The sequence below is a fragment of the Cladophialophora yegresii genome (assembly GCF_000585515.1).
Source record: "Cladophialophora yegresii CBS 114405 chromosome Unknown aczIN-supercont1.5, whole genome shotgun sequence".
Lineage (NCBI taxonomy): Eukaryota > Fungi > Ascomycota > Eurotiomycetes > Chaetothyriales > Herpotrichiellaceae > Cladophialophora > Cladophialophora yegresii.
In genome coordinates this window covers 3,088,641-3,111,506 of record NW_006913049.1, presented here as the reverse complement: position 1 = coordinate 3,111,506, position 22,866 = coordinate 3,088,641, and the positions used below count along the sequence as shown (strand labels likewise).

At 55.1% G+C, this 22,866-nt stretch overlaps 9 protein-coding genes across 9 annotated transcripts; 5 read left to right on the top strand and 4 right to left on the bottom strand.

Moving 5' to 3' along the window:
• Positions 1-692: 692 nt before the first annotated feature.
• On the top strand, positions 693-1,880 carry A1O7_07852 (uncharacterized protein; the record flags this gene model as incomplete). Its single annotated transcript, XM_007761848.1, has 1 exon — positions 693-1,880. The coding sequence occupies one exon, from the start codon at positions 693-695 to the stop codon at positions 1,878-1,880; it is 1,188 nt and encodes a 395-aa protein (XP_007760038.1).
• Positions 1,881-1,965: 85 nt separating this feature from the next.
• A1O7_07851 (uncharacterized protein) lies at positions 1,966-2,569 on the bottom strand (the record flags this gene model as incomplete). The annotated part of the gene is made up of 2 exons (XM_007761847.1): positions 1,966-2,127; positions 2,273-2,569. 2 exons carry the CDS (start codon positions 2,567-2,569, stop codon positions 1,966-1,968), a joined length of 459 nt encoding a protein of 152 aa, XP_007760037.1.
• Positions 2,570-3,580: 1,011 nt separating this feature from the next.
• Positions 3,581-4,747, bottom strand: A1O7_07850 (uncharacterized protein; the record flags this gene model as incomplete). The annotated part of the gene is made up of 1 exon (XM_007761846.1): positions 3,581-4,747. The coding sequence occupies one exon, from the start codon at positions 4,745-4,747 to the stop codon at positions 3,581-3,583; it is 1,167 nt and encodes a 388-aa protein (XP_007760036.1).
• A 1,248-nt stretch (positions 4,748-5,995) lies between these two features.
• A1O7_07849 (uncharacterized protein) lies at positions 5,996-8,542 on the top strand (the record flags this gene model as incomplete). Its single annotated transcript, XM_007761845.1, has 1 exon — positions 5,996-8,542. The coding sequence occupies one exon, from the start codon at positions 5,996-5,998 to the stop codon at positions 8,540-8,542; it is 2,547 nt and encodes an 848-aa protein (XP_007760035.1).
• Positions 8,543-8,788: 246 nt separating this feature from the next.
• On the top strand, positions 8,789-11,560 carry A1O7_07848 (uncharacterized protein; the record flags this gene model as incomplete). The annotated part of the gene is made up of 3 exons (XM_007761844.1): positions 8,789-8,815; positions 8,871-9,079; positions 9,127-11,560. The coding sequence occupies 3 exons, from the start codon at positions 8,789-8,791 to the stop codon at positions 11,558-11,560; spliced, it is 2,670 nt and encodes an 889-aa protein (XP_007760034.1).
• Positions 11,561-12,314: 754 nt separating this feature from the next.
• Positions 12,315-14,587, top strand: A1O7_07847 (uncharacterized protein; the record flags this gene model as incomplete). The annotated part of the gene is made up of 3 exons (XM_007761843.1): positions 12,315-12,357; positions 12,409-13,366; positions 13,435-14,587. The coding sequence occupies 3 exons, from the start codon at positions 12,315-12,317 to the stop codon at positions 14,585-14,587; spliced, it is 2,154 nt and encodes a 717-aa protein (XP_007760033.1).
• Positions 14,588-16,110: 1,523 nt separating this feature from the next.
• A1O7_07846 (uncharacterized protein) lies at positions 16,111-18,881 on the bottom strand (the record flags this gene model as incomplete). The annotated part of the gene is made up of 3 exons (XM_007761842.1): positions 16,111-17,503; positions 17,556-18,410; positions 18,466-18,881. The coding sequence occupies 3 exons, from the start codon at positions 18,879-18,881 to the stop codon at positions 16,111-16,113; spliced, it is 2,664 nt and encodes an 887-aa protein (XP_007760032.1).
• A 461-nt stretch (positions 18,882-19,342) lies between these two features.
• Positions 19,343-20,923, bottom strand: A1O7_07845 (mitochondrial chaperone BCS1; the record flags this gene model as incomplete). The annotated part of the gene is made up of 2 exons (XM_007761841.1): positions 19,343-20,695; positions 20,744-20,923. The coding sequence occupies 2 exons, from the start codon at positions 20,921-20,923 to the stop codon at positions 19,343-19,345; spliced, it is 1,533 nt and encodes a 510-aa protein (XP_007760031.1).
• A 411-nt stretch (positions 20,924-21,334) lies between these two features.
• A1O7_07844 (uncharacterized protein) lies at positions 21,335-22,576 on the top strand (the record flags this gene model as incomplete). The annotated part of the gene is made up of 1 exon (XM_007761840.1): positions 21,335-22,576. One exon carries the CDS (start codon positions 21,335-21,337, stop codon positions 22,574-22,576), a length of 1,242 nt encoding a protein of 413 aa, XP_007760030.1.
• Between the last annotated feature and the right edge of the window lie 290 nt (positions 22,577-22,866).

Genomic DNA, 22,866 nt, shown 5'->3' with positions numbered 1-22,866 from the left:
TCGTCAAGGTTCCGAAGAATGCTCTTCCTGGCAATGTCGCGGTTGGCAGCTTCTCCATGGCGTTCAAGAGTTTGCGGATACTGCACTTACACGTCAATGTTGATTTGGCCTCTGGGGGAAACACGAAGACCAAATTCTTTTTGGGCCAGGATGGACACTTCCTTCGGTCCCATCCTCGTGGTAGTATTTCACTGTCAACACTGGAGGTCATCGTGAATCTGGGGTTCTACGGGCTTAAAGAATATGCTGAGGCTATGGTTCATCACCAGCTGAGGTCTGACTGGATGGAGAAGTCCACGAATTTTCTACACGTGGTATTGACGTCCAGTGTACTTCCATCTTCGAAGCTGCCGTAGCCCAAGTAGCAATTTCTACTTGGGCAATCTAAGACTTCCAAGGTGAACTATGTACGTGGAATGTGAGGACGAAGCTACCAAGGTAGTTCCCCAAGGCTGAGGACAAGTGGAAAAGTGAAATCGGATACTCAGGGGCTGTCGGACCAAGTATTCTCCGATATCCGACATCAGGCTGCGCGCATCCCTCGTTGACCTTCTTCATGCTTACCAACTCATTGCCAATCCACACAGACAACATCGACGGACTGTTGCGAGGATGGCTGTATCTTCATTCATTGCCCCTTGACTGGGAGTTTCTTCCTCTGAAATCTCAAAATAGAACACCTCACATTCAAGATGAGGCTCCCCCTCTCAATATGGGCGGTCTTCGCCCTTCTGACGGCGACTCTCGCCGCCCACACGTCCAACTGGGCCGTCCTCGTCTCGACCTCGCGGTTCTGGTTCAATTACCGTCACCTCGCGAACACGCTGTCCCTCTACCGCACCGTCAAGCGGCTTGGCATCCCGGATTCGCAGATCCTTCTCCTCCTGCCCGACGATATGGCGTGTAACCCGCGAAACGCATTCTCCGGCACCGTCTACTCCAACGCCGATCGACGCATGGATCTCTACGGCGAGAACGTCGAGGTCGACTACCGCGGCTACGAAGTCACGGTGGAGAACTTTATCCGCTTACTCACCGACCGCTGGGAAGAGAGCGTCCCCGCCAGCAAACGACTGCAGACCGACGAAGGAAGTAACATTTTGATTTACATGACCGGCCACGGCGGGAGCGAGTTCCTCAAGTTTCAAGACAGCGAGGAGATCTCGAGCTGGGATCTGGCCGATGCGTTTTCCCAGATGAGGGAGAAAAAGCGGTACAACGAGATGTTGTTCATGATCGATACCTGCCAGGCCAACACGCTGTATCGGCAATTTTACGCGCCGGGGGTGATCGCCACGGGCTCCAGCGAAGAGGACGAGTCTTCATATTCGCACCACGCGGACAATGACGTGGGGGTCGCGGTCATTGATCGCTGGACGTACTACGTGCTGGAATTCTTGGAGACGCAAGTCACGGGGCCGACGAGCGAGAAGACGCTGGGCGATCTGTTTGACAGCTATGATGTGGGAAAGATTCACAGTCGACCCGGCGTCAGGTGGGACTTGTTCCCTGGTGGGGAGGAGGCAGGCCGCAAAAGGCGGGTCGTCGACTTCTTTGGGAACGTGCAGAGCGTGGAGATCCAGGAAGGCAAGGGCGGTGTGGAAAGCCTGGAAGAGGATATCCAGGGACTGAAGAGACTGATTCAGGATTACCAAGATTTTGCCGCCGCTCAGGAGAGTAATGGGACGGAGACGGCGGGTCTGTTGCAGCAAAAAACGGCCGAGAAGATCAAAGGCAACGGGATGGCGCGTTCGACACAGCAAAACACCATTTCAAGAATAAAGGTCTCGAGGAACACTCAATGGGCTCGACAGGTCGCTGGAGTGACTGTTCTTTCCGGACTTGCGGCACTATGGTACTTTGCGCCAAAGCTTGTGTGAGGGACGGTAACAACCACACCCCCATACAGCTCTCCATCTTTGCCCTTGCGCTGCAGATGGATCCCGAAGTCACGACTTCTCAATCTCAATACGGCATGGGCTTGTTCTTCTCAACCCACTCCTTCTCTGCGCCGGAGAATGCTGGCGGCGGGTCCATGCCTTGCACTCTCCAGAGGTCCCGTGGGGTCTCGTAGATGTGCAATTCCCAGTCGATTTCGGCCTTGTCGATGATATACGGCTTCAAGGTCTATGCACACAATGTCAGCAGACGCATCGAACCGCTCGACCTTGTGGACGAGAAAGCCGGTTCGTTCCAGCCAAACAACGTCCATCCACGCCCGTTAAGCCTCCATCGCCGAAAGCCTCACACCACGCCTGAAGAACGTACTTACCTCGTTAATCATATCCATCCACTTCCGCCGCCTTTCCTTGCCTTCCTCGGTCTCACTACTCGCCATGGTCCGTGCAATCTGCTCGACGACGATCCTCACGAAATTGGGCCGTGGCTCACCGCCCACGAAGCATGAGGGATTGGTGCCATCCGCGTCGGGCAAGTCGATGAATATCACGTTGACGTAGAATGCGGGGAGGCCGCGCGAGACGTACAGCGCTGTTACCGCCTTGGCGAGGCCTTGTCTTTGGGTTGGCGAGAACGTGCTGGGGTGGGAGAAGATTCGCCAGAGAGGCATGATACGGTAGCAGATCGAGACGGAGTTGTGACTGTGGTGGCACCAGTACTTGACGGTTTTGAGCAGAATTGAATGAATCCTGACGGGACTGTGTGTGTGTGTGTGTGTGTGTGTGGTGACGGGTGCAAGCCTTGCTGGTACACAGCACGGCAATGACAGTGGGAGTGACAATGCGAATGGCAATGGGAAGTGGAATGGAAGGACGGTGAGATTGGGAGATCATCCCTTCCATTTATGCTGTACCCGTACGAGTTACACTCACCCCCACATTCATCTGAAATGAGTTGATTACTGAACCGTCCGAGGGGCGGTATTCCGGCGTCATACGGCCTATGCACGGCTCTCGCACCACAATGGAGTGCTCCATCGGCGAGCGGCTGCCACGCCAGCGAGGGTCAGATGTAGACGTGGATGTAGATACTGATATTGGGACGGATCCATTGTGTGACTTCAGGTGAATGTGCTTGGGTGTAAATACCCATACAGAGTCTTGTCGTTCAGGACGATTGTGCATGGGTTGCTGATCACTGATCTCTCCTTTTCGGCTAGGTCTGCCTCGCGCTACGCGACGTGGGAGAAGCAAAGTCCGTGAGCGGGCGATGAAGCACCATTAGGACTGGCCGCCGTCTGACACCACGGTGAGGCCGGGTTTGTCCCGTGGTTCAGACGTTCGATGGTCAGACATATTGCTATGGAGAGCCCAAGGTGGATGGGCATATCAGCCGACATAGGGCATCGGACAGGTCGGGCTTGCTGGAGATGGATGCAGCCTTTGCTGGTTTGGTGTGGCATTTGATCCCCTCAAGACCCACACCTGTGAAGATGCTGAGCACAGTACCTTTTGCAGGAGGCTTGTCAACATGTTGGCGGTGCAATGACACGCCCATGACGAGACTGCGTGGATATCCAGCTGTGGAAGATTTCCATAGCACACCATTGTCGAGTCGTCTCTCATTCAAGAACTGCGCTGTCTTCACCCTTCTAGCCATCTTCCAAACGACGAATGCGCTCTCAGCCCGTTCTTCTAGATTTCTTATTCAACCTCTGCTGCATGACTTTCCTTCTCTTCTCAAAACTTTCACCAATACCCACGCCATCTCCTCTCGGTCCATCTTGCGTGTCCCGTCCTCTCTTTTGTCTCCGTTCCAGCAAGCTTCCTTTCTCCTCTCTTGACCGTCCCGCCACAGTCCTGTTGATCCGATCCCCAAGGCCACCAAGACCTGTCCAGTCCTCGCCACCAAACAGATCCCGGTGGTCGGCCTCACCTCGAAGTCTGGCCTTCCTTCTCTCGGCTTTGCTCTCCGCGGGAAGTCGGACGAAATTGCGTTCCTCATATTCGGCTCTTTCCCGTTCGTTCTCCCGGTCGCGGTTGGACATGGCGCCGCGACCATGTTTGACGATCGTGTGGTTAGAGCCAATGGAAGGCTGAGCGCGAGGTGCTGTCGACAATTCTTCGTCGATATACTCGTCTAGGAGTTGCGACTTGCGTTTCCGTGCGGCGGGAGCATCGCGGTCTCTTTGTGTGGCTGGTATAGGCATTGCCGTGGGTGTGATACGTGGTGGTTTGTACGCGCCAGACGCTGTGGACCGTGATTTTGAGTTTGCCGATTCTTTCCTCGCTGCGCCTGCACTTTGTAGAAGCGCAGCTGGTCGCGGAGCCGCTGAGAAGTCGGCATCCGTCGTGCCTTTCACGTGCGCATCGTCGTCCTCGTCCTCGTCTGATTCTTCGTTCGAGTCCAGGTCGTCCGATACATCACCCGCAAGCTCTTTCGTTGTAGGCTTCTTGGAGTTTTGCTTCGCAAACACCTTTTGGGTCGTCCGCCGATCCGCTTCTTCCGCTGCCCGCACCACTTTGTCAATCTGGTATTTCAGCTTGCTTTCGAGCGGGCGGACGCCTCTTTCCAGGTAGATTCTTAACTCGACCAGCTTTTTCACCACGTCCGAGGCAATATCGTCAGAACCTGAGCCCTTGCTAGAGCCATTGCGCAGTTTAAGGACCACCAAGAAAGCGAGGTTTTGTAGGTATGAGAGTAGGAGGTCGTTCTTGACGTCGAGGAGAGAAATGCCTTCACTGGGCGGGAGGAATTGTCGCTCTGTGTCGGGGAATGCTGAGGTCGCGGACTCCAGTGCGTTGGTCAGAGTGGCAAGCAAGGTGCTTGTCTGATCTTCTACCGTCATTTTGAGCGCTGTAGAGGTCGTCAGGGCTGCAATGTTCGAGTTGTCCAAAGTTTTGTTGCCGCGAGAAAAAGTTGCGGAGAAACCGAAGGGGAAATCGATAAGATAAGATCGGAGACGCCAAGCACGCACAGCCTTGTCAGTTATCAGCTACACAGGCAATTACATCCACCTTGACACTTTTGACAACAACTTGGAAACCTACTCCGTACCGAGGTGACAGCCAGTCAGAGCGTTCCAAGCCTACTAAGGGACGATGCTGTCTTCGGGCAGCTTCCGCCGCACCAAAGTTGACGATGACAGTTAGACGTTGAGTCGGTATGTACCTACCTGACAGCGGCACGCGAGCATGAGCAGTGGCCCTTGTCCTTTGTTCATGGCTTCCCCTGCAACCTTTATCGTGACCAGCGAGATCATTTTCTCCGTGCAGCACTTGTCCAGCAATATGCCATCCTGAAAGGCGCCTGTATGCCATTTGTCGCTCCAAGTGGAATATTCTGGTGATCCACGGCCGCCAGGGCCAAATTGCGATGTCGCATTCGACGACTTATGGAACAGCGCGGTAGGTGCCGCCATGTTGGCAAAAGGAGGGAAGAGAAGAGCAGAAGGATATACGGCGTAATGCGAGCAGATAAATGTGCGATGGCAACCGGCTGCTTGTAAAGCTGGGGAATGCCACACTATTTACATAGTACTGCTGGATTTAATGATGGTCAAAGAGTGCCTCGCAATGACACTACACATGCGCAGTACGTATAGAAAGTGCGTATGTTTAGACCCTGCTGCCAATGTGGGAGGCGTTTCGAAGCTTTGTAGCTGCTGTGTGACACGGTCCGGGAGAAGGCACAAGTCTTCCGCAGTTCTGCTTCTGCGCGACATCTCGTCTATGCCAGTGAAATTTCGGGAAAGGTCAGTCAGAGAATAGGGACCTGTCAAACCGGCGACCCTGACCAAGTTCGTCTCGCTTGAGTAGACCATGACGTCGACTGGTCTCCTTTTTGACCGCAACAAATAAACGAAAAAGGAGCAAAGAGAATATTGTTTCTCCGTTGGATTCTTCGGAGTATTCACGAGTTGCTGCTGCGAAAGACAACGGAGAAAAGAACGGCGCGTGTTTGGTGCTTGTTCAGCGTCGTCCCAATCACGCGTCCCTGAATCCGAGCCTATGCCGCCAGCGCGACCCTTAAGTTTCGGGAGACCAAGGATTTACCGGTGCGCCGTCTGCCCTGTGAAGGCAGGTCGTGTGCCGTGATGGGCGATTACGAGCCCAATGCTGCCCTTACGGACGTCAGGCACGGTCTTCAAGGATTGCCTTACAGCGAGACTAGAGCATCCAAGCCTCCCATCCCATTCACGCGCTCGAACTCGTCGTTACTTCGAGAAATCGACAAGCCGCAGCCCTCTCCGCCGACCAGGGATACCGCGTCGGACTCCCCCAATAAGAGATACAACTCACACGCGTCGTTGCCACAGGATGGAGACGCTCCTCGCTCTCAAGCCGCAGGACAAGATTCAATCTCCGCAAGAGAAAGTCAGACCAGCACAACTCTGAGTCTGAACACAAGAACCCCCACCCTGTCGAGTCTTACATCCGCCACGGTCAGCATTCCTCAGATCCGTTTCGATGAGCCCGCCACCCGGACCTCCCTTGCCGATCGCGGCAGCAACTACAATACTGGCGAAGACAGGAGATGGTTGTCACTGAAACCGTCCGTATCGAAGTGGGCTACATTAGGGAAAGACGTTGGCGCAAAGACACCCGACACGGTCAAGGGGCTGTCGTTTGATGTCAGTATCCCTACGGCTGGATTTGGTGAGGAGCTGCTGCCGACGAACAGCATTGAATTCTCGAAACGGGGAAGCATGCTCATTGATGGCCGAAGGGTGAACCAGTCGAATCGTAAAAGCTCTCCTAATCTTGCTGCTATCATTGACGAAGAGAGGGTGGATGAGGAGTGCAACATGGGATTGACCCCGGCGCCAGACTCAAATGCGGCACCAACTCCAAGAACTCTAATTGACCGGTCAAATGTAAAGGTGCTCTCGGCGGATGAAGAGATGTTGTCAGAGAAGGTCCGGGCATTCTACGCTGCAGGCACAGATGCGCAGCAAGAGACAGACTCCAACACAAATCTGGCGGTGCGGATGGGAGCGCGTTGGCAGTCGACGCTGGGAGCCGATACTCGAAGTGTCAGCATCCCGTCCCTATCACGAGCTACCTCCACCACTGACATGGACGATATGGCCAGCTTGCGACAACCTAGCATGGCGGGTTCAATCTCCCAGTCACATTCACTGCTTGAGCGCGAGGAGTATGAACTAGCCGGAGGCCTGGAAGACTGGAAAGACGTCGACGCCCAAGAAATCGACCGTTATGGCTTTATTATTGCTAGGACGTCTGCTACCGACGGCGCCGATGAATCTAAACCCCAACGACTCACTCGCACAACCACAAGTCTACAAATGGCCAGTGAAACACCCCGACGGAAAGGGACGCTCCGGCGCTCACCCAGCAGTGCGCATGGCTCGATGCGGTCCCTACACAATAAAACAGGCACGCCCGAGACGACGCCGCCTCGACCCATGAGTTCTCAAAGCGGATATGCCGGCACACCGCGCCGACGAGCACCATCCCGCATCCCTGTCCCCGGTTCACGGAATCGCCGTCTGATGGATTCGGCCATGGACATGCTCACGCTTCCCACCTCAGCAGAACAAACAATAGAGAACGGACACGTGCACATCTCGGACGCGCGCGCCCGGCGGAAAGAACTGGAGCGTGAAGAGAAGTGGCGGCGTATGGCTCGTGCGAAACCGCCGTCCAAGGATCCCACGACTGGCCTTCCCCTCGTTGGAGCAGGTTCAGAAAGTGAATATACGTTCGACACCTCAAGCTCCAAACTCATCGAGCGCACGTGGAAAGGCATTCCTGACAAATGGCGCGCCACGGCATGGCACTCTTTCCTCAGCACGTCCGCATCAAAACTGAACAACCAGCTCAGTGATGAAAAGTTGATCTCTTTCTTCCATCTGTACCAAGATCAGCCCTCGCCGGATGATGTGCAGATTGACCTCGACGTGCCGCGCACTATCTCCAGTCATATCATGTTCCGGCGGCGGTATCGGGGCGGTCAGAGACTCCTGTTCCGCGTCTTGCACGCCATGTCCCTCCACGTCCCAGCCACGGGGTATGTTCAAGGCATGGCTGCTCTTGCCGTCACGCTCTTGGCGTACTACGACGAAGAAAAGGCCTTCGTTATGCTCGTCCGGATGTGGGAACTCCGCGGTCTCGGTCAACTATACGCGTCTGGATTCGGCGGGCTGATGTCCGCGCTTGATGACTTTGAGAAAGGATGGCTTGGAGAGGGCGAGGTGGCGAAGAAATTGGAAGGCTTGGGCATAGGGCCGACGGCGTATGGGACGAGATGGTATCTCACGCTTTTCAACTATACTGTGCCGTTCCCGGCACAGTTGAGGGTGTGGGATGTTTTTATGTTGCTAGGCGACGGTGCTACCGTGGCCGCAGTGCCGCCTCCGAGTCGAGGGACGACGACCTCCAGAAGCAAGGATGGGCCTGATGGGGCGGTAGAACCCAGTTTCGGCACGACTTTGAATGTTTTACACGCTGCGAGCGCGGCTTTGATTGACGGCATGCGCGATATACTGTTGGAGTCGGACTTTGAGAACGCGATGAAGGTATTGACCAGTTGGATCCCGATTCAAGACGAGGATCTCTTCATGAGGATTGCACGCGCGGAGTGGAAAGTCCATCACGCAAAGACGGCAAAAGGCCGATGAGAGTGGCTGGAGTACGCTGGACCGAGACAAAAGTACATAGCTCAGCTAATATACCTGACTATCTACGGTACCTACCTGGGTACCTACTCCAGCATCTCCCTGCGTGCCTGCCTACGTCTACACAGTACGTATGGGCGCTTTGCTTGGCGCTCCTCCCCGCATGTGAAACCGCATCTGAAAATTTCCCCACACCGCAGCATGGTCTCTACTCCTACATACACCTCGACAACCTCGCATAACTCAACAATGGGCAAGCGCGGTGGCGGTAGAAGGGTAAGCAGACGTCTAGCAAACGACATTTTCGGCGCAGCTTCTAACGATTGTACAGGGTGGCGGCCGTGGCGGCAGAGGTGGACCACCTCGTCCTCGCGACAATCGCGACTATCGCCCCAGCAAGCAGGATATCCCCCGACAGAATGAAAGGTTCGAAAAGTACTACAACCAGCTCGGCATACTGCCAGACGATGAGAAGAAAGACTTTTGGGAGGCTATGAGGAAAGATCTCCCTAACAGCTTCAGATTCACCGGCTCGCGAGAGTAGGTCGATTCGAACACCGAAGGCGTTTATGGGCTAATAATCTCAGGCATGCGCTTGCAGTCCAACAACGGCTCAAAGACTACTACATTCCCGAAATCACCTCCATAACATACGAAGGCCAATATGTTGACGCCCCACGACCGGTCGAATGGTACCCCGAGCAACTGGCATGGTTCATGACCACTCCGAAAAATGTGATCCGCCGATTCAAGCCATTCGCCTCTTTCCAGAAATTCCTCGTGGCCGAGACCGATGTGGGCAATATAACCAGACAAGAGGTGGTCAGCATGATTCCGCCGCTAGTCATGGACCTCAAACCAGGAATGTCGGTGCTGGATCTTTGTGCTGCGCCGGGCAGCAAATCCGCCCAGTTGATCGAGATGATACATGCCGGCGAGGAAGGAAGATGCAAGCGCGTAGCTTCAGATGCGGACCTGGATAGCCTAGCAGGCGAAGATTTTGCGGACGATGGTCGGTCGACAGGTCTACTCATTGCCAACGATGTTGATTACCGGCGGGCACATATGCTGGTCCACCAGATGAAGCGTCTAAGCTCTCCCAACATCATTGTCACGAATCATGATGCCACAGTATATCCGTCCATCAAGATCGCTTCACCACCAGCGGCAGAGGGCAAGCCGGCACCGAATCGCTATCTTAAGTTCGACCGTATTCTGGCCGATGTACCGTGCTCGGGCGATGGCACAGTGAGGAAGAACATGGAGATCTGGGGGAAATGGTCCCCTAGCAATGGTCTCGGTCTCCACGCGACCCAGGTCCGGATTCTGATCAGAGCCCTCCAGATGCTGAAAGTAGGGGGGCGAGTGGTATATTCGACGTGCAGTATGAATCCGGTCGAAGACGAAGCTGTACTTGCAGAAGCTATCAGCCGCTGTGGTGGTTCCCAATGGGTCCAGATCCTCGAGACGAAGGACTTGTTGCCCGGCTTGAAGCGCTCTCCTGCACTTAAGGACTGGAGTGTCATGGACAAGGCTGGCCGGATCTGGAAAGATTATGCCTCTGTGCTACAGCAGAGGGAAGAACAAGGCACCGATGATGCTCTAAACAAACTGTCAGAAGGCATGTTTCCCCCTGAAAATGACCTGCCTCTTGATCGAGCAATGCGCGTCTATCCTCATCAACAGGACACGGGAGCCTTCTTTATTGCCATCTTGGAAAAGAAATCAGAGATCAAAGCCAAACCAGAGGAGAAGCATTCAACTGCGTCAAAGGTCGAAAATCCAGAGGCTCCTAAGGTTGAGCTTGAGGCCACCTCTGGCGCTGACGTGGAGAGTGGGAATGGCATCACCAACGGCAACGGCGCCGAGAGCAACACTGTGAACTTGGACTCTGAAACGCTGACGAAGCGTAAGCGCGAGGACGACAGCGATCTGGACGGTATTACTTCTCCGCTCAAGCGGGTTAAAAGTGAAGAGAAACTTGAAAGCACCCCCTCCAGTCTCCCGTCGGCAGCCTCCTCTACCAGTTTACTCCCTCAGCAGCCTACAAAGCTCACACAGCCTGCCTCCAACCCGAACAAAAAGAATCGCAATCAACCGTTCGAAGAGCCCTTCAAATACCTTCCCTCGACCCTCCCAGAAATAAAGCAAATCCGCGACTTTTACAATCTCTCGCCTCGTTTCCCGCTTACCCGCTTCATGGTCCGAAACCCTGACGGTACAGCCACAAAGAACATCTACTACACCAGTGAACTCTCAAAAGAGATCTTGCAGGAGAATGAAGGGAAGGGGTTGAAATTCGTGCACGCCGGTGTTAAGATGTTTGTCAAGCAAGATGCCCCTTCTCCTGAAGTTTGTCCCTGGCGGATACAGACTGATGGACTGCGACTGTTGGAGGCATGGGTCGGGCCTGAACGAGTCGTCAGGCTGAGGAAGAAGCAGACACTGAGAAAGTTACTGATTGAAATGTTTCCCAAATTCAACGGTGAAGAAGGAGAGCAACTGGGAGAAGTAGGCGAGCAAGTCAGGAAACTGAGCATGGGCTGTTGTGTTTTGATCATCGAACCGACCCAGACCGACGAGAACGGGACCGATGGAGAAGGCTTGAAGGAGAGGATGGTCTTTCCATTATGGAAGAGCATTCAAAGCTTGAACCTCATGCTGCCGAAGGAGGACAGAAAAGCTATGCTGTTGAGGCTGTTCAATGAGGACACCCCGCTTGTCAATATGAGCAAGGGATGGACGGGCGCTCGGGAGGAGAAAGGAACACCGAGTAATGGGAAAGATGGCGAAGTGAGCGGGAACGGGGCCACGGTCACCAACGCTGATGCCGCTGGCGCTAGCCTGATTGACATCCTGGAGGAGTCAGTGGATGCGAGACTGAGACGAAATAGCTCCAGTCCAGAGGTCGAGCCTGTGGATGATGCCGGCCCAGTGGTGGAAGTCGACGCGGATGATCTCATGGCGGACACTGGGTCAGACGGCGACGACAACCAGGCCGGAGGTGTGGCACTGACTTGAGAGATGCAGGTTGTCACAAACGATGAGGCAGCCATATGGCGCCGGCCGCTTCTGCCGCTCGAATAGCGGTCGGAAGCTAAATAGTCTGAGCTTGGCCGGTACCATGATCGTGGGAATGTGGAATGATCTGTCAACCGATTATGGCACTCCCCTATCGTGTATTTGTACAAGGCAGAGCCGAAATGTGGCAGAATTGGCCGGCTACTCAGCTGCACTTCGGATTGGTCCAGGTCTTGGTTCAAGTCCTCAGTTTAGCGAAGTCGACACATCTTGATTGGCGGAAACACTAGTAGGGCAGCCAGAAACAGCCTTAGCCAAGAACCAGTTGGTCTTGGTGGGGCCAAGCGGGCGGGCCAGGCTCTCGCCAAGCCCTTCAAATCCCCCTCTGGCACATGGCTCATGCCTCCCTTAGCCTCCCATCCCAGTGCCCGCCAGCTCTAGCACCACGCGCCGAGACCTCACCAACTCTTGTATCTCGTGTTCAAAATCGACGACGCCTTCAGCAGGTAATCGTGTCCAACCATTTGAGTCCGGCAGAGGCAGTGCTTCTCAGACCGTGCGCACGCCCGTGGTCTCGACGCTGCAAGAATAGCCCCTTCACAGCACGATATTGCGGACATGGTGCAGAATGAAAACCGCCTCGCTGGCCAGCGTGGTTTCCTGTCTTTTCTTCCCGCATCTATGCGAACGCCCGGGTTTACGAGGTCTCCCATAGTGTTGATCGAAGTGTGGAATTTGGGCAAAACTGTGGGAAATGGCTGACAAAGATGTGTATACCGGTGTGTGGCAGAACTGGAGTGAGTCTATCGCCTTTGTGCCCATGGACAACTTTATTAACCGTCCATCAGACCTAGGGCCGCCGCTGGGGTTGACGTTGACTGTCCCAGCCATCTGGGGACTTGTCCTTATCGCCGTTCTCGCCCTGGTCGTAAAATGGGCGGGCACCCATTTCTGGGGCATCATCTGTTTTGTCCTCCATGATATCCGTGCGGCTTCGGCATCATCACACGATGGCTTGCACTACCAGCATCAAGCGCTCCTGCGGTCAAAGGTGTCCGAAACAGACTTTCTCATCCGGATGTGCCGACTCAGTTGGGCGTGGAGGGCAAGCACACCTAGAGTGTTTCGGAGAGGGTTCCCTCTCGCTATCCTTGCCGCGCTGAATCTGATTGCGTTCCTCGTTGCTGGTATTCTGTCCGCTCGTGTCACGGTCGGCAGTAGCGAAGGGCTTCTCGTCGGACATTGCGGAAATCTGGAGTTGACGGCAAACAAGGACTTTCCCCTGTGGACGCCGAGTGACTGGGAGACCGGCGACGCGCTGTTTGTCGCCGCCTACAACGCCTACCGCGGTCATCTCACCTACGCGCAGACGTGTTATGCAGGAAACATCCAGAACAGCTCCGACGCGCAGTGCAAAACCCCGAGCATCCCGTACATCGAGTCGGAGATCAATCGCGAGGCGGATTGCCCTTTCGCGGCAGGAGTGTGCACGCACCCGGCAATAACACTGGACACGGGGTTGATGGACTCCAGTCGCCACCTCGGCATCAACATGGGTCCCAAGAGTCGGTTACAAGTTCGGAAGAAGACGTCCTGCGCCCCGATCGATATGGAGGCATACTCTACAGAGTGGACTTCCGAGATCCAGCCGGGGACCGAGATGTTCTTCCCGACCCTGTTCCCCAACGACACGTTCAAGTATTACTCCATGGGCTCGAGCTGGCTGTTCGGGGCGCCGATCAGCAACTTCACCTTTGTCATGAGCAATTATTCGCTCTACGTGAATGGGCTTCCATATACGTTCGGGTGAGTCATACATACCCACCCACAGGATGCTCCCTGCATATCCTCTATCTGACTAACACACTTCGCAGCGTCCGCACTGCATACGCAAAGAACTTCACCGAGAGCGGCTTCTTTCCCGACCAAGACCTAAACCGCACAGACGCCGACGTCTCGCTGTTGACCCTCAACAACCGCGTCGCCTACACGGGCCGCGTCGACGACCCGTTCTTCGAAGCACACTTGAACTCGGGGGGTAACCGGCTCGCGGACGCATGGGTCTCGGACAAGACCCTCACGGGCATCGCCTGCACCGAACAATACCAGTTCTGCAACCCGGCTTCTACTGACTCTGGTGGCTCGCCGCTCTGCGGGCCCCTAGGCGCGCTGTACGATTACGACCTGACGACCCCGCCCGCGGCCCTCGCACTCAACGCGCGCCAAACCGCCACGTACCGTCTTCTGCGGGACATGGTGTACTCGCTCCGCTTCAACAGTTTCATCATGTTCCTCAAGAACGAGATCCTGGCAGCCAACAAGCTCGTGTACGGCTCCTTTGGGATCTCGAGCCCCCTCGTCCCAACGGCATGGCACATCGAGATTGAAAACATCCACAACATCACGCTGGCGGGGCTGCAGCTGAATACGATCTCCCATGCGGCCGCCACGGACGTGCAGATCCGCCCCGGGCTCCAGCTGATCGACCACATCGTGCCCGAGACGGACGCGGACAGTCTGGCGCTGTGCCGGAATCAACGCGTCAAGGTGACGACGCACAGTTCCTTCAGCATGGCGGGGATTTTGATCATCGTGTGCGTGAGCGGACTTATCATTCTGATTGACGTGATTCTGCCGGGCCTGGTGCATCGGTTCCAGCGCACCTCGCCTGTCGGGGACGCTGCCAAGCAGGCGTGGGATGAGGACGACATCCTGCAAATCCAGCGTCTGGCGTTCGAGGGCAGGGGGATTGGCCCGTGGAAGGGGAAGAGTGGTGGCAACGTCCCCGTCACCGCGGGCTGGGATGTCCGCTTCCGGCGGGACAAGGTGTATGCCGCAGGTGGCAAGACGGAGGTCATGGTTCCCTGGGAAACGGAGGGGGAGTCGACGACGTCGTATGAGGTTCTCGAGCCTTTGAATGGCGCGTACAAGAACGACGGTGGTGCTGGAGGTGGGTTTGGGGGTGGGAGGGTCAGTGCGATGGAAATGAAGACGCCGCAGAGCAGTGTGTTTCGGTGGCATGGGTGATTCCAGGACTGGGGAGGACGAAGGTACGCTACGCCACGCCATATTACGCTATACGAGATTACACGGTCGTGGTGCGATGTGCTGTGAGGTGGGTGTGCCCGCAGTCCACGGTACTTTTCTATCTGTCTGTCTAGATACGTACTGCATCTGGAGTAGAGTACAGGTTGCATTATTAGCGTTTAAAGGATGTCTTGTGTTTGGCTAGATATGCGACCTTCAGCCCACATACATAGCGACATAGCGACACGGCGTCCGGAGTATCAATACATGCACATCGAAGACACAGGGACATACTATGTGTGTGCTGGAACTTGCCATTCAAGCCATGACGGAAGCGCAGTAACGTATGCCCAACATTCGAGCCGTGAGTCAGTGAGCTTGTCCGTGTTGAGTGGGTGAGCGGCGCCTCGCCTTGCTTGGCCTCGCGGTCGCCCCAAACTATTGTACGTGAATACAGGTGATACAGTATATAAGGTAATCATGATGTATATGTCCATAATGCCGTTTACTCAAGCGGTGGCTGCGGTGCGCCTACGCAGTCACGCAGTGTAAAGCTCTCCGATGTGCGGAGAAGCCACGCGAGCTTAATTACTCCGTACTGTTCTCTATAATACTGGGCAGATCGGGATAATTAGGAGAATCGTAATGAGTGGTGCTTGAACTCTGCTCTTCACTTTCCACTGTTCATTCTACGGTTTAGACCCAAGTACCGTACTGGAGAGGGATCATGCACTTGCCCCGAACCTGTACCGGCTTCAAGATCGCTGGGTACTCGCTGATGCCCGCTGATGCCCGCTGATGCTCTTGCCTTGGGTCATGGTCATGGTCATGACCATTTCATGCTCATGCCTTTGCTCGTGCCTCTGCTCGTGCCCATGCCAAGGGTCTTTCTCATGCTCTTGCTGATGGCCATCATCGTAGGACGAGACCTTCGAATATCTGTTCCTGTCAGGACAACTTCGACACATTCCATCGTTCTGTTGTAGGATTGATTGCTTCCTCATCCAGTGCTGCTATTAACCCACTCTGGACAATCTCGACGCACTGGATCTTTCTGCTAAAGAGCTGATTCACCGTCCAAGTGTTGCCCTTACGCGACCCGCCGTCAACGATATGACAATATTCACGCTGTCTGGCTGCAACCCCGCGTTCCTCGACGAGACATCATTCAATCAGACTGTATCTTCGGGCGTGCACCGCCATCACCGCCGATGTCGCCTTGCCGTCTCTTCGTCCATCCCGCTTTGTACGCACAGTGGCCTGTCGTCCATGATCGTGTTTGCTGTCATCGGGAGGCTTCCTTTGGCCACATGCACACGATGGCCTCGACTCGTACGCAAGTTGCTCCGTTCAAGCCATTGCTCAGCATGGACGCGCATGGCAGCTGTGGCGCTTTTTCTTGCTATAGACCCCTCTGAGTCTGCTTAGGCTGTGCTGAAGGTATTCGGATCCGATGTCGGTCGCTCCGTTCGTTCTTTCCCGCTCCGGGGAGAGTGATTGTTGAGCTGCTTGCAGTGTCGGAGTCAACTCTTCCCTTCTCGGCCCTGGTCGTTTTCAGGATTGAAATCTAACTTTGCAGCCTTCCAAGACCCAGCATCACCAGCTATACGAGCAGATGGAAGAGGACTGTCCTTGGTGTTGTCGGCTCCGTCTATCCCTGTGCTGCCATCGCCACCACTAAGTAACCTCGCCAAAGCATAAGCTTCCTTGCGTACTGCCGGGAAATGAAGCGTCGTCTGACCATGCTCAAAGCCTTGCTCTTGTTTCAGCTTTTCAATCACACCCTCAGGCTGGCTCATGACCAGGGAGGCCACCTCCTTCGCCTCGGCAGTGTCTTGAACTTCGAGCTTTGAGTCTGTACAGGAGAGTTCCTTCTCCCTTACTCTCAGAATCGCTGCAATCAACGGCGCAAGACCTTTCTTACTAACACGGTCAGGATCGCGCTCCGAGATGCGTAGATACAATGCCCTTGCTCCACTCCATATAGATAGATCTGCCGGGGACGCTCCATTGTAGTCTTTGATGGTCGGGTCGGCCCCAGCGTCAAGCAGAATGTCAAGTATCTCTGGCCGTTTTCGCCATACCGCGGCATGTAAAGCTGTCCCACCATATCGTCCGGCGCATTCGTCAAGTTCGGCGCCGGCCTGCACTAGACTCCTGACCGTCTCTGTCAGACCATAAGATGCGGCGTAATACAGAGGTCTGGCGTCTTCGAGCTCCGCACCGGGCGTGAGATAGCCGTGTCTGGAATCGAAAAGGACAACTTGGAGCCAGAAGAAGAACTTGGGGTTCGCCTTGGTGGTCATCAGCTTGCCGATGAGAGGGAGCAATTCGGCCTCCGCGCCGGACATCCCTACGTGGAACGGCCAATTCTGCGCGGCGTACCTCAGAAGCGGGAATTTGGAGAGCGTCCGCGCAAAGTCTTCCCGGTATAACGGCCCGGCCGCAAAGTCGTCAAGCAGCAGATACGAAAGACACGCCTCGGCTATGGTCCGGTGCGACGTCTGAGCTGGGATGTAGAATTCGGAAAGGTCATTCACCCGTTCCGTGAGGAACTCGCGCACCGAGTGATGAGCGATACGAGCAGTTTGGGACAGCGGATTGAACGCGATCAGGCTGCGGCAGATGTCAATCACGTCGCTGGGATCGTTCAGTTTCGAGTCCGGATCCAAGAAGTAAAACCCCGGCTCCAGAACCACGGCTTCTGCAAGCTCGGTCAGGCTCAGCGGTGTCGAGGCGTGAGCGAGCCACAGTAGAGCCCTTTTAGCAAAAGTAACATCTTCTGGGGCGATGTTGTTTAGAATTCTCAGGTAGGAGCCTTCAAGGCTGGACGGCAGGTGATTGAGGGCCCTTTTCAGTGCCGCGTCAGTCCTCAGCCGTGATATCTCGTCTAATTGGCATTGCACCCAGCGGAACCTACACTTGTCAGTCGGCCGTTTCGCTCAGGGCTTGATCATGCTGAACTCACATGCCATGAGAATCTGCTCGGAGGGTCATCTCCACGTAGTGTTTCATCCTGTCGCTCATACGCCGGAGCCGTGGGTTGGTGTTGATTCTCATCTTGATGTAGACACTGATGTCCTCCTCGACCGCGACTTCGGGGACTGGGATCTCCTTGAATCCACGAAATCGCTGCCGAAGATGCAGCTCTGGGCGGCTGCTGATGAAGACTCGCAAGGCATATTTCCCGGCCAAGACGGTCGAGGTCAGGAAGTCGCACACGGTGGCGTAGTTGGGAGACTCATCCAGGCCGTCGACCACGATGGTGGCGGAGTCATGACTCTCGAGGAGCGAACGCAGAAAAGACTTGAGGTCGTCTAGGCTTGCTCGTGTTGGGCTTCCGGCACGACTGGAAGCTCGCATATATGCATCGACAATCTCTGCGGGAAGTTCAGGAAGGTCCGAGCAGAATTGCTTGACGATAGCGCCGAAGAAACTCTCCGGCGTCAGGCTCTCCATCGTACTGGCATCATAGTAGAAGTATCCAAGCAGCGAATCACCACATTTCGTGGTGATCAAGTGATGGATGAGATAACTCGTGGCAATCGTCTTACCGGTGCCCACTTGACCATGCATCCACAGGAGAGAAGACCTAGCTTTCGACCAATCGAGAAATGCAGGCTCAGCTAAAAGCCAACGACACGTGTCCGAGCAGTGGAGTTGATAGCTGCGATGATATTGCGCCTCATATTGGTGTTCAGAAAGCCAGTCCAGGATATCTCGGCGTTGCTGTGCTGCGTGGCTGGACACGACGGTCACTGATAGATCCGCAAGACCGTCCGAGATGTCTTGGATGGTGGTGCTTTGGCTCATGAGAGCTTCCCTGTTACACATTTGAGTCACAACCCCTAGAAATCAATCATAGTGGAAATACTCACACTGAAAGCGAGCTGAGGGATAGCGACAGCGAGTTCTTGTGCCGCTCGATCGCCGTGATGAGTTCTTCTGTGTCACTTCTGCGGAGCGGCCACAGTAGCCGATTGATTGCGCGTTTTCCAGATGAGTGGCTCGAATCTAACGAGTACTTTTGCAACTTCAACGACAGAGTTTGCAGAACCGCCAAACAGTTCCTCAGGGGATGTTCCAGCTGATATTCTGGGAGACTGCTCTGATTGACCAGGACTTGGACACCCACGAGGATACCACTGAGCCCAGTGACTTCGGTCACAAGCCGCTTGGCTTCGTCTGGGGCGCCGGAAACCGCGCAGCCATATCGATAGCATTTGCTGATCACTTCGCCTGCCAGCGCTATGAGGCCAGCAACCCCGGTGACAATTGAAAATGGATCGCTCATGTTCGGAGCTGGATCGTGTGGTCAGCGCCAACCCCTCTTTCGCTGCACCGCTGTTGCAGGAAAATAGAGCGCGCTCTGCTCAGAATACAAATTCTTGAAACTCCTACCGGCCACCCGATAGGTATGAAAGCCGACTTCGAGGTCGTGGTACGTTGGAGTTACAAAAGGTAGGATCTGCCATCACTTGTCTGCCGTGGCTACGACGATATCGTCCAGCTCACCCGATACGAGTAGACTTGCGAACATGAATCGGTCTTTTCTGACGGTTAAAAGTCCCTAGATCTGTCTGAGAAATTGTCTGATGAGCGTAGGACACCTAGAACGGGCTCAGCTAAGATCGTGGTTTCCCGCCGGTTAGGAGAAAGTGGCGCAGCCTTGCACAGCCACCGCGAGAGTGACGGAGCTCAATTTTCTAACTTGTACGGAGTACAGTCCAGGTCATCTACTAGACTTACACACTTTCAAGCGGCTTTCGCGTGTGCCCGACTCTCCTTGGTCAGAGCACTGGGTAAGCCGCCAGGCGCCAATTGCCAGGCCATATCGATAGCACCTTGAGGGTTTCCCTTATTGTACAAAAATAGCCCTTGCAGCGCAGCCATGCTTGTCCGACTGCTGACCGCTGAAGGTCCAGAGAGCACGCCGAGTTCATGGAGTCTCCCCAGGAATCTCGCCTTGAAGTGTCCTTCTGGATCTTGCTCGCTGTAGAAGCGTGCCCAGAGCTGTTCGATCTGATACGTGGTGGCTTCACCGAGACGGACGGTCATGTCTACCCGGCCTGGGCGGACGAGTGCTTCGTCCAACCGGTCAACATGATTCGTGGTCAGGAAGATAATCCGTTCCTCGGCACTCCCAACACCGTCCAAAGCGTTCAACAGGCCTGAGAACGTCACATTCGCGCCCTGATACCCGTCTGCTTCGACTTGGCGTCGATTGGCAAAAGCAGCATCCACGTCTTCCAATAGAACCAATGTCCGCTGAGGTATGACAGTCAACAGATGATTCAGCCTATCATCTGTGAGACCCCGCTCACTCAGATTGAGCATGGCGATGTCGTAGTTCAAGTGGCCGGCGAGCGCTTGAATGAAGGAAGATTTCCCTGTACCAGGCGGACCATATAGAAGGTAGCCTCTTCGATAAGGTATCCCCCGCTCGTAGTACCACTTGGCCGATGCAAGAAAGTCCTGGACGTCGGACACGATGCGTTCTTTGACCCCTTTGTCAAGGATGACTGACTCCAGTGGTCGCTTGCTCCGCGGATTGCCGAATTTATCCCACTTCGTGCCCCATGCTGTGTATATGACCGTCTTGCCCTCCACAGACTGCGTTGCAATGTCATGAGCTTCTTTGAACAACGACTCGAACACATGGCGCTGAGAATAGAGCGTAGTCAAAGTGACCGTCTCCCAAGGCTTCCCATCCATTGAGAACTGCTTCCCTTCTCTCTGACGGTTGACGAAGATCCAAGCCCCGTTGTAGCGGAGGACGTGTCTCCCCGGTCCAGGAATTAGGACGAAATTCGTATGAATAGCGCCGTTGGGTAATTCTCTTTTCTCGGTCTCAATGGCCAGATGGCGCATACCGGGCGTGAGTCGTTGCAAGAGTGACTCGAAGCGACTCGCTTTCGCCTGCGCAGCATGCTCAACAAGTCTCCCTCTTTCATGCAGAGTCATCCAGTATAGAAACCACGGATAGGAGTCGTCTCGGACGCTGATCTCAACATCGACCAAGAGACGACGGCGCATGAGGGCGGCTCCATGGCGGATACCTCGTCGACCGAAAGCCGCGATGGCCGTGAGACCTGCGAGTCCGAAGCCCTTGTATGCTGTTAGCCGCGAACCTGACGGCTGTCGTAGCAAACCTACCGCAGTGAAGAATGGATTGTTGCTTAGCTGCGCGATCAATCCGCCATCTCCAGAATTCCCCGAGCTTGCAAACTGGCGGATCAGGTCTGCTTTGTGAGCGGCACCACCGCCATCATTCAAGCCCGGAGGTACCGAAGCTGGGTTCGCAGGGACCTTCACCACCCCATTTTCGCCCTGCATCCCCCTGCAACTTTGCAGAAATCGTGATAGTGCCCCAGGATTCAAGCTTCAAGTGAGCCACATGTAAATCCTGACTCACTGCCTGGACCGGGATGGAATTTCCTCCGATTCCGACATTGATGACGGTGAATGCGAACGAGGCTCCACAGCAGCAGCGGAGTTAAGAAAAGGCGCAACGTTCACGACTTGCATTGAAACCAATTGAGTAGATAACCACACCGCATCCAGCGCCGCGTCTTTAGCGAAGCCTTACATTGGGTTTCTAGGCAGCAGCGTAAGCATGCGAGATCCAGCGTTATAATACCAATGCGCGCCGCCTTCTTCCGGCTGCTCTTCAGCAAGCGCGCGCCGTTCACAACCCACGCATCATTCCCTCCTCCGCCGCGCCGTTGTCCAGCAAGCTTCCGCACCATGACTTCCTCATCAACAGCAGCATTAGTGTACGCTGCCACGGTCGCCGTCCCTTCCACCGCGTCCGGCCGCCCCGACGACGAAATCACAAAAGCCAAAGCCTGGCATTCCAAGTCCGGCGGCTTCGACAACCCGTGGCCGTCATGGAACATGATGTCTGCGCCCACCCTGATATGGGGTCTCATCATGCGCAGATTTTCCGGAACAGCGAACAAACCCGACACCACGCCTCCTACCGTGCCCGTCCACGCACCTACATTTCTACCCTCCAGGGCAGCCAGCACCTCGGCCGGCACGTTGAGGGCAACATGGCTAGGCCACGCCTGCTACTACGTCGAATTTCCCTCCGGACTGCGTGTCCTTTTCGACCCCGTATTCACGGACCGGTGCTCTCCTTTCACCTGGCTGGGCCCCAAGAGATATACCGAAATGCCGTGCCAGATCAAAGACATCCCGATCATTGACGCGGTGGTGATCTCGCACAACCACTACGACCACCTGTCGCATCCTACCATCATGGAGATCGCAAAGCTGCACCCAGAATGCCACTTCTTCGTACCCCTCGGGAACAAGAAATGGTTCAAAGCCAGTGGCGTGGAGAAATGCACCGAACTAGATTGGTGGGACGAAGTCGACTTTACGCTGACAGCCTCGTCGTCCTCCAAAGAGAAATCCGTCAGCGTATCCTCGACAGACGAGCCCGCGGCCAAACCAACATCCTCGGATTCAGACGCGATATCGGCCCGCATATCGTGCCTCCCGTGCCAACACATCTCCGCCCGCTCGATTCACGACCGCGCCGCGACCCTGTGGGCCTCCTGGTCCGTCTCCTCTGGGAACAAATCCGTCTACTTCGGTGGCGATACCGGCTACCGCAGCGTGCCCAAGGCCTCCGATGGGAAAGACGACTGGGCGGAAGAATACTCGCATCTCCCACACTGTCCTGCCTTTGCAGACATCGGACGGTTACGCGGACCGTTTGACCTGGGATTGATCCCGATCGGAGCGTACATGCCTAGATGGATCATGTCGCCCATGCACGCGAACCCCAGGGATGCGGTCGAGATTTTCCGGGATACAAAGTGCCAGAAGGCGATGGGTATTCATTGGGGCACGTGGGTGCTCACCGAGGAGGACGTGCTGGAGCCGCCGAGGTTGTTGAAAGAGGCATTGAAGCATCATGGCATTGCCGGGACAGGAGTATTTGATATCTGCGATATTGGGGACAGCAGGGAGTTCTGAAACACCACGTCCGATGGTATGAGCCGGACCACGGAGCGAATCACGTGTGAATTGACGATGATTACCTAGGTAGCTCGTACGCCTTAGGGGTCTCCGGCAGTACTTGAATACAACCGCCGCAAAGGCTGAACGAATTGCGGCACTGTAGGAATATATCATGTGAAGGGAAAAAGGAGACTGGCGTCTCGCGTTGAACTCTCCATCCCATAAAGATTTCCATCGACGTCTCCCCTTGCGTGTCTCACCAACTTCATACAGATAGAAACGGTCGAATTGTTGAACAAATACCT